The 15,487-nt window shown below is 42.6% G+C and overlaps 2 protein-coding genes across 2 annotated transcripts in view; both read left to right on the forward strand.

Annotated features, from left to right (window-relative positions):
- The window catches only part of LOC125738628 (antigen WC1.1-like), an 82,918-nt gene extending 75,092 nt beyond the window's left edge, over window positions 1–7,826 (forward strand). The window contains 10 exon segments of the mRNA XM_049007783.1: window positions 3,938–4,040; window positions 4,172–4,198; window positions 4,291–4,323; window positions 4,595–4,717; window positions 5,144–5,242; window positions 5,681–5,752; window positions 5,863–5,937; window positions 6,131–6,208; window positions 6,470–6,553; window positions 6,826–7,826. Of these exon segments, the coding sequence (XP_048863740.1) occupies window positions 3,938–4,040; window positions 4,172–4,198; window positions 4,291–4,323; window positions 4,595–4,717; window positions 5,144–5,242; window positions 5,681–5,752; window positions 5,863–5,937; window positions 6,131–6,208; window positions 6,470–6,553; window positions 6,826–6,971 (840 nt within the window). The 3' untranslated portion in view covers window positions 6,972–7,826.
- LOC125739192 (scavenger receptor cysteine-rich type 1 protein M130-like) lies at window positions 404–3,572 on the forward strand. Its single transcript, XM_049009061.1, has 6 exons — window positions 404–796; window positions 1,007–1,321; window positions 1,975–2,301; window positions 2,483–2,797; window positions 3,081–3,347; window positions 3,535–3,572. Coding segments are annotated over exons 1-6 (1,590 nt in total). The 5' UTR covers window positions 404–432; the 3' UTR covers window positions 3,537–3,572.
- Window positions 7,827–15,487: the final 7,661 nt, after the last annotated feature.

Raw genomic sequence — 15,487 nt, forward strand, 5'->3', positions numbered from 1 at the left:
ACATTGTTTATTGACACTGCTGGGGTGCAGCCAGTGACCCACAGCAGAGAATGGGACCCTGACCTCACCACCAAAGGTGTTTAGTGAGGTGACTAGTCTGATCACATCACCCCCTCCTATACACAGTGTTATGCTGGACCAGCTGTAACAAAAGCCACACTCAGGGAAACACACCAGCAGCCTTACTCCCCATGTGCAGGTTACCTTGTCCTGCTCCTGACACTAATGTAGCGACTCCATCAGGGTCAGTAACCTTAATGACATCACAGATAGCCGAAACCACAGGGCCACCTGCCCCCCGATGTCCTCAGTGCAGAGAACCTCTGACTACAGCTGAGCAAAGGTGAAGGAAAGACCAGTCAGCGTGCAGCCACTGGCATGCATCTGCTTAGACGTGTCATAGGAAAGAATGCAGCTGCTTTTACTTCACTGATGTCTGTAAATCTGTTTTATTTTGATCTTTCTTTACTTTTAATTGAAGGAAATGTTGAAATGCGGCTGACAGGAGGCCCTCATCTGTGCTCTGGGAGGCTGGAATTTAAACATGGAGACTCATGGTACACAGTGTGTGACCCTGACTTTGACCTGCAGGATGCAAAGGTCGTGTGTCGGCAGCTGGGCTGTGGGATCCCTGTGGAGGAGCCCAGGTGGGCTGCATTTGGGGAGGGGGGCGGGCAGGTGTGGTCAAAGAAGGTTAACTGCAAAGGGGATGAATCTTTTCTTGGTCTTTGTGAAAGATCATCCACAGAGGAACAGAACTGCACTCATGAGACTGATGTCGGGCTGAAGTGCTTCTGTAAGTTAATTTATTGTGCTGGGAAATGGTTTAGTAACATATAGATACAAGACAATTTGCTAGTATTATTGAATGTCATTAATTATACTCTTCAAATCCCTCTATATTAATAATATTAACACATACGAAGAGATAAAATTGCTGCAACATGGTGATATTCTGTATTTGCTTATTTGTTTTTCTGTTGTTCCACATTCATGCTGTTTACAGGGTACACAGACTCCAGGCTGGTGGGCGGCCCTGACTCCTGCTCCGGGAGGGTGGAGCTGCAGTACCTCAGTGAGTGGGGGACAGTGTGTGATGCATCCTGGGATATGAGAGCAGCCAGTGTCCTCTGTCGGCAGCTGCAGTGTGGGGGCGCTGTGGCAGTGCTAGGACAGGCCTGGTTTGGAGAGGGGAGGGGCCGCATCTGGGCTGATGTGTTTGAGTGCCAGGGGAATGAGACACACCTCTCCCAGTGTGCTGTGTCCTCATGGAGTCGAGCTGCATGCTCTCATGGACGGGATGCAGGAGTCATCTGTGAGGGTGAGGACTGTACTACAGCTGACACTTGTTCAAATAATGGACTAGTTATTTGAGTTTTTAAAAAATAATGAAGCAATATACATTATGATTATACAAATCAGGACAGCCTTGTTTCATGTTTAATGCTACTTAAGCCATTGAGTAATGTGAGTTCACAATACAATTTTCTCATGTTTTTTTTTAGCAGAATGAGCTGCAGAGAAATTTATTGAAAAATATTTCCTTATTTGCTGAAGCATCTTCCTTCTGCTATTTGTGTATCTGTTGTTATCAGTCTGTTACAATGTTTGCACGCAGTTTTTGTCTTGTCTGTGCTTTTCTCCCTGTTTTTGTTTGTGATTTTCTGTTAAAGTACTGTGAAGGACTCCTAAAATAGCGATTCATCTTCCACATCTGCCGATTTAACCCGGCATACATTTACATCGATTTTTAACCGATTCGCGATTCATTGTTACATGCCTAATAAGCATTTTAATGGCAACATTAGAAAAGAATTGATGATATTATTTACTCAGTAAAAGTTAATATTCACATCAGCAGCAAAACCTCCAGCAGTTTGTAAAATAATTAATTGAATGCAGAGTAGCTGAGTCAAAGCTGTGTTTTTAATATGCACATCTGAGAAACACTGACAGTGACTGATGTATCCTTAGGGTCTAAATCTCTCTCAGCCCTCAATGGGACAGTACGACTGTCTGGAGAGAGTGGCTGTGAGGGTCAGGTGGAGGTTTACTACCAGCTGACCTGGAGCAGAGTTCTCATGGACTCCTGGAGCTTCAGGGAGGCCTCTGTGGTCTGCAGGCAGCTGGGCTGTGGCTCTGCAGTGAGGCTGTACAGTTCCTCCCTGTCTGGGACAGGGGACAGTGATGTGTGTCTGACAGGGTATCAGTGCTCTGGGAGTGAACCGCACCTGTTGAACTGCAGTGATCAACATAGACTGAACTGCAGCTCTGGTCCACAGGTGTCCATAGAGTGTTCCAGTGAGTAAAGAATAGTTATAATAACACTTATTTAGAAAATCACATTTGGGATAAAGTCTAAAACATCTTATAGATAAACAGCTCTGACATCAGATGGATGGATGGATGTATTTATGGATGGATGGATGGATGGATGGATGGATGTAAACAAATGACCTCCCTCTGTACCTCCTCATCCCAGAGCACAGGTCCATCAGGCTGGTGGGTGATGCTGGGGCCTGTGCAGGGAGGCTGGAGGTGCTCCACCAGGGCTCCTGGGGGACAGTGTGTGGAGACTCCTGGGACCTGAAGGATGCTGAGGTGGTCTGCAGACAGCTCCAGTGTGGGACGGCTCTCCGTGACCCAGTGCCCACCTTCTTTGGACCAGGAACTGGACCCATCTGGCTGGATGAGGTGGACTGTGAGGGGAATGAGACGTCTCTGTGGGACTGTCCTTCAGCACCGAGGGAACAGAATGACTGTCTCCATAAAGAGGACGTAGGAGTTGTGTGTTCAGGTGTGAATGTTTTACATCAGGGCTCTTCATTTTAATAAAGGGAAATAAATCTGAAATGATGGAACCTAAAGACTGACAGCAGTAATGAATTGTCAGTACTGACTTTTATAGTTTATTTGTATTACTTTAGGTTAAGGCTTCTGATAAGTTGAATAATGACCAACATTTGTGCAAGCAATTTAATGTTTCATTCCACTTCTGCAAGTTATGTATCATTTAAAAAATTTCAATGTTACTCTCTGAATATAAATCATATGAAGATATTGCTTTTAACTCCCTGTAGATTTTAAAGAGATCAGACTGGCTGAAGGCTGCTCTGGGCAGTTGGAGGTTTTCTATAATGGCAGCTGGGGAAATGTGTGCTTCAATCAAATGGACACAAACACAGTCAGTCTGATATGTCAACATCTGAACTGTGGAGAGAATGGGACTGTTTCTTACTCATGGTCTCGGCTGAAAGGAGCTCCGAACTGGCTTGATAGTGTGGAATGTCGCCCACATGACTCCACACTGTTTCATTGCCCGTCCTCTAACTGGGGAGACAATAATTGTAAGAAAGATGAAGTGGCTGAGATCACCTGTTATGGTAACTTACTGCATTCAGAATCTTAATTGGCCCAGTATATGTTTAGCTTTATTATTTTGCATGATTTCATGCCAACACATAGTTTATTTTTCATTTCCTTAATATTGCATAACTTTTCATTAATTCTTTCTTCATTCTTTCCTTGTGAAAGGATGTTCTGCAGCTTCCAAGGACAGACCATGTTCACGTAAGTTCAGTTATTACCTGCCCAGTGTTCTGTGTTTGTCAGTCAGTAACATCAGTGAGAAATCAGTCCCAGCTCTTTACTGAACTCTGTCATCCTCACATGTGTCCTCTGCCTTCTGCAGTGCTGATAAATCACAGTCTTTACTTGCCCCCTAGACCACCCCCCCATGAGACTGCAGGGCAACAGTACTGAGTGCTCAGGGAGGGTGGAGTTGTGGCATAACGGCTCTTGGGGGACGGTCTGTGACGACTCCTGGGACCTGAGAGATGCTCTGGTGGTCTGCAGACAGCTGGGCTGTGGGACAGCACTGGAGGCTCATGGGAAATCTGCCTTTGGACGAGGAAATGGCACCATTTGGCTGAATGAGGTGAACTGCAGGGGTGATGAGCTCCACCTGTGGGACTGTCCTCACTCTCTTCAGGAGCAGAGGAGCTGCAGCCACAAGGAGGATGCTGGTGTTACCTGTGCAGGTGGGACTGGGGCAGAAGACAGACCGTAACCTCAACATTATGGCTATTTGGCTTTTAGAACAAATACAATTCTGGGAAAACTGTAAAACAGAGAATGTTTATTAATAACCTTCAATGCTTCAATTTCACAGGTTCATCGCTGCTTAAGGCCACTACAGGTGAAGTTGATGTATTTAATGTATAGTGCTGAGGGGTTAATCAAATATAGAATTAATTCTCTTTATATATCGATATCCATTTACTCTTTCAGAGTTTCCTTCAAGATCCACTACAACAAGAAAAGGTATTATTTTTATATTCTGTTTTATAGCAGAAATTCTTATGGGGGAGTAATTTAAATATATTTCTGTAACTCTGCAGCTCTGAGCGTGACAAGTGGTTAGAACATGGATGTTCCCCATTTCTTTAAAACAATAAAGTTTTAGTTATTCCAGTCACAGCTTTTCATTTCCAGCCATTTTATTTTGAAAATCACACAAAAAAATGTTTGTATGTTTAATTACTACAATCATTCTGCACTGTCAGACACATTTTATACTGAGTCTCTCTGTTAGTTCCTCCTACAGTTGTACCCCCTTCCATTCCTTTTGTGGTCTTCCTGGTACTGGGAGCTCTTCTCTTCCTGCTGCTGGTGATAACAGCTGTCCAGTTGTACCAGAACAGACTGCTGAAGAGAGGTACAGAAGTATATTTCTGTAGGGTGACTCACATTAAGAATAGTGTATCTGAATGGGTCATATCAAGTCTGTATTATGGCCTACATTTTCCATTATTGGCTTCAGTGGTAGACAGATGGGGGTCAGGGGTCACGTGATACAGGGAATAAGCCTATAGGAACAGCCTAGTTTACAGATATTTTGCTCTTAGATTTATTTGACGATTGGGGTGGGATTGAGATAAAACTACAAAAAATGAAACAAAGAGCTACCCAACTGCTCACAAAAACAGAGAGACTTCATATACAACAGGAATGAATGCTGTTGTTCCCATGATTATTTAATAATCCATAATAATACACAGATTTACAGGAATGGGGACTTTACATTAGAGTGAGAAACGTAGCCTGGACTGTCAGCTGTGTCTCTGTATGTCCACCTCCACAGCTCTGTACCAGGAGGGTCTCACCCCTCTGCACGATGCCATTTATGAGGAGATAGAGTACAATCTGACCCGGGGGGAGACCTACAGAGCCCCTCGCAAGGGTGAGTTCAACTTCTCAACCTCCGCAGAAACAGAAAAATAAACTTTTACAGTTACATGGTCACACATGTATATTTAAATGGGTGACAATGAATTTCCATTAGAGGTATATTTTTAATACAAATTAGATTTCTGTAGAAAAATATGTGTATCTGTTTCCTCCCTGCTGATTTTTTTATCTCAAACTGTGTGATTAGAGCTCAGAAACCACATGAGGGCCTCATAGCTGCATTGCTGTAAAACCCTCAGGGAGAGAGAGAAACCAGCCAATAGGGAGAGAGAGGATGTGGACAATATGAGTGTCAGTCAGCTTGCCTGGGCGTGAGCATTAGCTGCTCTAACCCCACACATCCTGTCTTCTCAGTCTGAGAGGCATCAGCAGAGGAACCTTCATGCAGAGTCTCCCTGAGCACAGGACTGACTGTCTCTCTCCTTCACAGGAAGTGTCCTCTCTGAGGAGCTGCCCTCTGGGTATGAAGATGTGGAGGACAGTAAAGGAGACCCTCTCTCAGGTAGGGGGCTGAGGTCTGCGAATTTGGTACAATTAATGATTAGTAACAGGAAACCTCTTTTAACGCCATGAAGGGCATCATTAGTCTTTAACGATCATGTTTTACTACAGAGGAATCAGAGAGAGAAGTGAAGGACGGTGATGATGATGCTGTCATTACAGGAAAGATTGCTGATCATCTATCAGGTGGGTGTTTACCCTGGTTTACATCAGTTCATTATTTTATCTCAGTATCAGATTGAATATCTTTATCCTTATAAGTATATTTCACGTCCTCCAAGGTTAATCTTAATTGTACTAGTATAATAATTTGAGTTATGTAAAGTCTACAGTGATGCATGTCTGATACACAGAAGCAGCTTTTCTGTGTCTGATACAGGGGATCTGGTGATAAAAGACACACCAGCAGACTATGATGATGCTGGTTCTGTTGGACGGGACTCAGGACATTTCTTTGGTAAATTATAACATTCACCATGTTTCTGGTATGGATCCATGCTTATTTATATGTTCAGTAATCTTTCATATTTAATTTTCAACCATAATTTTCAAACACATTGCACTGTAATATTTGGAAGGTAAAGCTTGCATAAAACCACAAACATTGTTATGATGCTGTGAACTTTTAAAGACTTTCAGAGTAAATTGTTTGCAATGAGACAGTCAGTAACTCTAACAGTCACCTGTCTCCTGTGTACTGAGGTCTCTGTTTTCCCAGGTTCAGGGTTGATGGTGACAGGAGACACAGCAGAGGACTATGATGATGTTGAGGGTATAGAGCAGAGCCCACATGTTTTACCAGGTCAGTTTCTCTCTATACACATCTAATGGAGCAAAGTGTCTCTCACACCTGTATGCTTCTCTTTACATATTTATAATCTTTTATTATTTTGATTTATTTATGCATAATATTCATTTGAGTGTGACTGACATGGAATGAGATTTGAATTACTTTATGTGTGTCTGCCACAACTAGCTAATAAACATAATTTTTGTTTTACGTACAACTACTCTCCTGTCTAAGTCCCAGTTACAGTTTGTCAATACCCTGTGCCCCTTACTCTGTCCCTGTAGGTGAGAGAGCTTTGACCACACTGCCCCCTGGGGAGGGCCCCCCTGAACCTGACCAGACTGACTATGATGATGTGGGGGAGGAGGGACTGACAGTTCTGCCTGAGGAAGCTCCTGTCCAAAGGTTCATGAAGATGTTCTTCAAATGAGCTTCATGACAGCAGCATCTACCACATTAACATTGCGATTCCCCATTTTATGGATTTTCAAGGTCTTAAGATATTTATTTAAGATAAAGGCAATTTAATAATATGCTCTTATATATTAAAAACAACTTTTGTCCACCTGTAAAATATATCTTCCAAATGGTTACTGCCTGCAATATTTATTAAGCCACATTAATATTTATCTCTAGCACTTACAACATCATTACACCATTTACACATTTTGTATTTTTGCCTGATTTTTAAAGCCTTAAATACCTGTAATCCTTATCAGAAGTAGTTTTGGTTACCTGATTAATGTCCTGTGTTCACTATGCTAGTCAGACATTTGCATTTATTTTATTTAGCAGGGACTTTTCTCCAAAGCGATGTTCCAGTGAGACAAATAGCACATCTGTAATGAACAGCTGTCAAGGATTTGATTGGGCAGCTAGACTGTATTTCCAGTGAATGTCCAAGTTCACGTGTAAGCAGTATTGGTGCAAAACCAAGAGCTAGACAACGTCTTACAATCAAAGCAAGAACCTAATATGTCCACTATACAAATCAGCAGAAAGTGCAGCTTTAGAAGGATCCAGAAAACATCATTCATTACTTGTTATGAGCCTGAGGATCCACTAACATTAGCAGAGCATCAGTTTCTCCATCCATGCAAAGACCCTGTTTGGATGGAGATGTACTGCCACTGGCTCACAGGCTGTTAGATCATTGCTGTTCTTAAATTCACACCCTCCTCTGTTCAGTCTCTGAATTTGTATTGCTGCAATTTTTAGGGATGGGAAATGGAAATACGGGACAAATCACATATTTTTCACAGAGTGGGAACCCCTACCACAGTCCACACCAATCTTATCCGCAAAGGGCCGGATAAGATAGCCAATCTTATACGCAAAGGGCCGGTGTGTATGCGGGTTTTTGGGATACCCGTTAGCTCAGCTGTTCACGCCCAGGTGTGAGGACCCTTCAGCCAATCAGTCCTCTAATTCATCATCTAATTGCGGAGTCACAGCGAAAACCTGCACACACAGCGGCCCTTTGCGGATAAGATTGGCCACCGCTGGTCCACACGGACAACTCCAACACATGCACATGACAAAAACGAGGTAATGATTAGATTACCCAATCATAAGGGTTTTCATATTACAGCATGTCCAAAATATTTAATACATTTTATTAAAATAGGAGATTTATATTTTGTACATAAGAAATATAAATTTGCAAATGTTTTGTAATAAAAATTAATTATTAATCAAAATACCTTTATGCATTTCTGTTTCTTCTGAAAATATTTATAGGCATGTTCATAGGAAAAATCATTTCTATGAAAATTACTTACACCACAAACACTTGAGCAACCACATGAAATGAATCTTAGTTAAATCTGTTGCTAGGAGATGGGAGGACCAGGGTATGGAGAAGCCCTCATGAGTCTATGAGTCAATCAGCCCGTGTGTCAGCACTGCTGGCTGGGGGGGGTGGAGTGATGGTGTCGGGCACATTCATGGCACACATTGGGCTCCCTGATAAAAGTGCAGCATGGCTTGAATGCTATAGAATATCTGAACCCCAATCAGATGCCTCCTTCATGGCATCATGGACGTTAAGCCCAAAACAGCGATAATACCCACCAGTCCTAGGAAGGCCAATACCTGGTTTTCAGTGACAGGGAAAGGGCTTCATGGTCTCACTCTTCTTTATCTGAGGCTGGCGTAGGCCGCTTCTGATCAGAAAGTGAACGAGATGCTTCGCCCAACTCTCAGTTCTCTAGGCAGGCTGCCACATACTCACAATGTTACTGAAAGACAATGTCTATCAGTCTCCAAAAGGTAGCAGGTGCCCTATAGACCCCAAAGGGGAGAAGACACAATTGCCAGTGACCACTGGAGGTGCTGAAGGCCATCTTCTCCCTGGCAGCCAGGCTGAGAGGTACCTAGGATTACCCTTCCATTTGTCCAGGTTGGATTTTAAGCAGAAAATGGGTGGATAGATGGAAAGAATATACAAAAGAGAGTCAGTAAGTAGGCTGAAGTCCTGTCAAGGCAGTTATCCTTCAAGATATCTGCATACATCCACATCAGGCTTTCCCTCTTCCTCCTCCAGCACTTTCACCTCAGTACAGGCTGCAAGCTGCAGTGGGGAAGACAATCCTGCCTTGTAATTGGGGCAGTTAGTACCCTTCAGCAACTGGTGGCCCTCATTGTGGTTGATCATGAGAAAACCACGTCTCAAAGCAGATTTTATATATATATATATATATATATATATATATATATATATATATATATATATATATCAAGAGGTTCTGCTGCTAAGAGGATGAGTGATGATTAACAGCACTGCTGCTGAGTGTATATATGGAGAAAATGAGAACATGAGTCTTCTGATTTGTCACTGCAGCCACGTAGGGTTTCCTGGAACCTTGTGTAATAGAACATTTCTGTGTGTGACTGGTGGGTGGGGGCGTGTCCTCTCTGAGGGGCAGGATGATACAGAGAGACTCAAACTGAGAGCTCAGAGGTGAAGGTCGGCGGCTCAAATTTGCTCTGAGGAGAGTTGGTTTGTCCTGATGAAGATGGAGGTCTGCGTGTCCATCACTCTAATCCCTGATCCTGCTCACCACAGCCAGTAAGTGTCATTATCTGTCTCCAGTGGCCCTTTGACAGCCAGAGTTACTGAAAGGCTAAAATTCTTAAAATATAATCAACAGTCAGAGATGCCATAAAGAGATTTGCCAGTATAGCAGACATTCAGTGAAAGTATAATTAAATTAATAGAATAGTTTTCTGTTGTTTGCTGCTGGCTTTGAATCAGCTCAAATGTAACCATGTAAGGATATAAATAACAATAAGCAGAAGTGGAGATGTTACACTCAGGTGACACGAGACACCGATCACAGTCCCAGGGCATGTGAGTGAATCCCCACACAAAAGCACAGAACAGATACACAGCTTTGACAAACTAAGTCAGTTATTAATGTTTATTTAGTTCACTGAAAGAAAATAATTCATTTTACACCATATTCAGTAAAAATTGTCTGTACCTACAAAAACAGGAATATAAGTGGAATTTCAGTAACATTTCCTTGTACCCTTTTGCTGTATGGAACAGGCCCCAGTCTCCTTATACGACCCTGTACTTAACAGGCAGGTGACAGATGGCTGGTTATATCTGATATAATTAATATGGCCACTTTAACAGATTACCACTGTTTAATCTGCTCACATGTATTATATAGCAATTTTTACCGCATCTGTTTTTACATGTGTGTAAAATGTATTATATTTCTGAAGCTGTCATTCAGCTGGAACACTTGTCTCAATTTGTCTGTGAGTCATGGGGCATATAAATCCTGGATTAGACTCCATCACAGAGCAAATCTTCAATGTTGTTATGATAATGTGAGCTGACTGAAGGACCCAGAGCCACACAAACACAAGGAGAGCAGGCAGCTTCTCTCCTGGCAGAGCAGGAGCTGCGAGGGGGCAGAACGTCCTATAGAGACTCATGCTGCTCACACTGACATCCAGCGGCAAGAAATAGTATTACTTCTGGAAATCTGTGTATGTAAGTGTATGTATAGCTTAGTATATAGGAGTAAACAAACAGATTAAAAAAATGCCACAAGATTTAAATTTTGAACTGCTGAAACTTCAGGTTTACTAACCAGCTTTGCAGAATCTACTGTATTTCTGTCTTTCTGATGCATAAAAAGCAGATAAAAATAGACGCATGTGAATACAAACTTCCGTGGTTTCCTTGCGTAGCAGGTATGTAGCTGTGATCCGCTCAGAAACCACATGGGGGTCTTACACATGCAGTCAGGCTCTCAGGACGAGGGGAGACGCACTCAGTACGAAAAGATGGAAGGTGATTCAATGATAACAGACCACAGAAAGGCTGCACTCCATCACAACATCCGCCTGTGCCACAGTCTGCCTGCTACCTTTACTGTTCCACTGCTGCTATCTGGAATAAAATCAAAGGGATTTATTAGCGAGTGACACCCACACGCTGACAAGTTAGCGAGCAGCCTGCTCGCTATTTTATATTTATCATAACTGTAATCTGCAGGTGGATGGCAGCGAAAGGATGATTTTTTTTCCACTTCCCCATTTATCTGTGTTAGAAAGAAAAAACATGTAAATACAGATCATATGTTTAAACTTATTAATGAATAAAGGGGTAAACAGGAGAAAACTGAGCTAATCACTTTGTTCATATCACTGCGAATATCATGGGAATTTCAGTGACCTCTGAGTTCTCCCATCTTCCTGATCCTCTTAATGTATCATAACACTCAGGAATTTTCTGGTTCTCAGCCCCATTTTGCTGAGAGCTGTAATGACAGTGTTACTGTTACATGGACAATGAAGGATTTTATCTATGATTCATATGAAGCATTAAAATAAATTGAATGTTTCAGTCTAATCTGTTAAACAGCATTTATAATAGCACAGTTTATAAACACGTGAAATAAAAATGCTCTCTACTTGTACTGGGTAAGTCTGCCTCTTGGTCCTGCTGTTTTTACAGCAGAATCTTATGGCTAAATCGGCCAACTGCAAATTGCTTCCATCTGCTGGAATTAATGTGGAACAGAACATAAAATAACTAAACACTATCTTCTCATCTGTTGGCGTCACTAGTTCATATGACATGCAGGTTTTTGAACAAGTCTTTATTAACATATTTTAGTTATAGCAAACACAGAAAATTATAAACAGCAAATAAATCAAAAACAGCATCAATCTCCCACCCTCCTCAGCCCACCCCAGGCAGCCCTGGAATCCCTGTACCCCAGACCAGCTCCCCCAAAGAAGTCGCATAAGCAGACATCCATAAAATATGAGTTACATCCAGAGAGAGATAACTAAGGCCAATCCCTTGATTTATGTAATAGATAAAGACCTGATAACAGCGGCAGCCTCTTCCCAAAACTCAAAATTTCAAGTGAACAGGAGAAGAACATTCAAACAGACAGTGCTTCTACATACTGAGGGCTTTTTAAAGAATGAAGTTATTTTAAACAATCTGTGATTCAATGCATGGAAATGGAAGTTAATGCCTTGAGCTCAGAGAAAACCTTAAAGGAAACTAAAGAATGAGGGAAGGTTGCATGAGGCTAATTCAAATGGAATATAAACTGTTTCTACAGCACCCTCTGGTGGTCACATTCATTAACTGCAGACTACTGCAAGCAGAAGTGTTGTTTTAATACCACCCTAATTATCCTAATTGAACAAAGCCATACCACGTTTCAATGATTCTCAAGGTTTGTGGTATCATTCCACTAATGGGAATTAAAAATGTATTATGAGTAAATCATTGGTTCAGGATACAATATGAATCTGTTTAAAGATACAAAGCTTTTCTATCCATCGATCTTTCAGCTGTTTAGCCTGGATTCGGTCATGGGGGTGAATGGTCACACTCCTGTGTTATTTACAGACTCTCATCTTTATTTTTTCTGCTATTTTTGTTCATAATTATCATACAGCAGTGGCAGGATGTGAACCAGCATCTGGATGAAGATGTGGGTCTTTTCCAGACTCAGCAAAAGGTGGCCTGCTAATCCCCAGTGTCCTAGTTAAGTCTTGTTAAGTCAGGGACAGCACTTTCTTGGTTCCGCTCATATTTGTCTGATCACTATCAGTATGCCCATGTGAACAATGAATCATCCAAGGCCACTAAAGTTGAATATGGTGTCCCACAGGGATCAGTCCTGGGCCCGCTACTGTTTACCCTGTACATGCTACCTCTTGGTAACATTATTAGAAATCATGGTATTGGGTTTCATTGTTATGCAGATGATACACAGTTGTACATATCTGTTAACCCTGATGATATATCACTGCTATCTCGGTTAGAAGACTGTCTATTAGATATCCAGTGCTGGATGGCAAAAAATTTCCTTATGTTAAACACAGAAAAAACAGAAGTTCTGGTAATTGGTCCCAAGGCTGCTAGAAATAAGTTCCACCACCTCAACGTTGGTAACCTTCCTACACAACCTAACATGGTAGTTAGAAATCTTGGCGTTCTTGTCAATTCAGATCTATGCTTTGATGCTCACATAAGAAGTATTACTAGAACTGCATTTTATCATCTATGGAACATAGCCAAGCTTCGTAAGATGCTCTCACTTAATGATGCAGAAAAACTAATACATGCCTTCGTAAGTTCCAGACTGGATTACTGTAATGCCCTCCTATCGGGTTGCCCGTCTGGATCCTTGCATAAACTTCAGATGGTACAGAATGCTGCAGCCAGAGTTGTAACAAACACTAAAAAATTTGATCATATTACCATATTATCCTCTCTTCATTGGCTGCCAGTTAAGTCTCGAATTGACTATAAAATACTGCTATTAACTTATAAAGCACTAAATGGCCTTGCACCAGAATACCTTAGTGAACTGCTGACCACATACAACCCTCCACGCTTGCTTCGCTCTCAAGCCATGGGATATCTGTTAGTGCCTAGGGTAGAAAGAGCTACGGCAGGCTGCAGAGCTTTCTCCTACAAAGCTCCTCAGCTGTGGAATGGTCTTCCACCGGATGTGCGGGTTTCAGGTTCACTCTCAATATTCAAGTCCAGACTAAAAACACACCTGTTTAGTTTAGCGTATAGGGACACTAGTTCTAGCCCTAGCTAACTCTTCACTCCCAGTCAGACCTGTAGTGTGAGGTGTAGAGCTGGGTGGGGATCGGTGCCATTGGCTTTGAATGAACTGGATTGTCAGTGCTGTCACTCTAGCTTTGCAATCTCTTGTGGAACTGGAGTGCTGACATTTCAGGGACTCCCCATGCCGGCATTCCCACTTGCCTCTCCCTCCTACTGATGCTGCCATAGCCATATCTGCCGGAGCTTGCAGATTGCACTTCATATTGTACTCACCTAGCTTTTAGCACTGCCAATAGCCTCCTCTACTATGCCTAATTGTACATTTTATTTCCCCTACTCCTCCTGGGGGGTGATGCCTGGAGACCTCAATCTATCAAGATATCCAGCACACCCGACCACCACCAGTGACGTCCCTGCATCCAGCTCGCCGTTCTGATCTTCCATGTATGACCCGCTGCCTTACCTCTGGTTGCCTGGCAATTGGAAGAAGACTCGGCTTCGGCATTGGCTTATCTTCCTTGCTCTCCTCTCTCTATTTGACTATCCCTGCCGGCCCCTGGAGGATGGGCTTCCCCTTTGAGTCTGGTCCCTCTCAAGGTTTCTTCCTTCTAGGGAGTTTTTCCTTGCCACTGTCGCCTATGGCTTACTCACTGGGGGCTTTGGGTGAGGATACTGTAAAGCGCTTTGAGACAATGTAATGTTGTGATAATGCGCTATATAAAAATAAATTTGTTGTTGTTGTTGTTGTTGTTTAGTTATTCACCTCAGTGTTTCCCCATCTGTTTATGACCTCTTGTGGTCCTTTGTTTGTGTAGAATTGTTTTGTTAATAAATCCCGTGTTTCTCGGAGCCATAAGTGGATCGTCGCCTTTTCCCCGTCTTCACCCAGCCACCCGTGACAGCTGTGGTGGGAGGACAGACTGCACTGCTGTGCCCTCGGCTGAGGTGGGTGAGTGTTCACTATCTGGCGGGCTGACAGGACGCCTCAGACATGCCTTTGACATCTTTTTATCAGTATGTAGATATTCCCACTAGGAAGCTTAATACTCTAGACTGATGTTACAGTAACATCTCTGACGCCTTCATCCCACCTGTACATCCTCCACTCGGCCACTCTGACCACAATGTTGTCTTCCTGCTACCTCACTACAAACTGGAACTGAAGTGCATCAAGCCGCATGTGCACCACGCCACCTTCTGGTCGGATGAGGCAATTACACGACTACAGGGTTCACTTGCATGTACAGATTGGGACATTTTCCAGAATGATCTGAACCATAAAGTTTCTGCAATTACGGACTACATCACGTTTTGTATTCATTCCACTATTCCCACTAGAACTGTAAGGAGATATCCTAACTCCAAACCATATTAAGCACAGCTTGAAGGAAAAACACAAAGCATTTCTACGCAAGACTGGTCTTCTGTGAAGTCACTTAAAAGACAAGTAAAGAATGAGATAATGAATTCCAAACTCAAATATAAGGATAGACTGGAGCAGGAGTTCAGTACAATGAACACCAAACAGGCCTTCCATAAAGTAAAGTTACTCACTGGTCAAATACCCGGCCATGACCTTCATCCCATAGGCACTGATCTTACCACCTTTGCTGACTCCTTAAACTCCTTCCATACATGGTTCGACAACAAGGACTGCTGTCTGTGAGGAGCTGCTCAATGCCCTTCCCTCTGATGATCCTACACATCCTCCCTTTACTATAGAGGATGTGAGGCAGCAGCTGAGCAGATGCAAAGCTGGCAAAGCAGCCCGGTTTGATGGTATATCAGCTAAAGTACTGACACTATATGCCAAAGAACTAGCTCCCATCCTCCATTCCATCTACTGGGACTCATATAGATTGGCAACCATTCCTACA

The sequence above is a fragment of the Brienomyrus brachyistius genome, chromosome 3, assembly GCF_023856365.1.
Source record: "Brienomyrus brachyistius isolate T26 chromosome 3, BBRACH_0.4, whole genome shotgun sequence".
In the NCBI taxonomy this organism is placed as follows: domain Eukaryota; kingdom Metazoa; phylum Chordata; class Actinopteri; order Osteoglossiformes; family Mormyridae; genus Brienomyrus; species Brienomyrus brachyistius.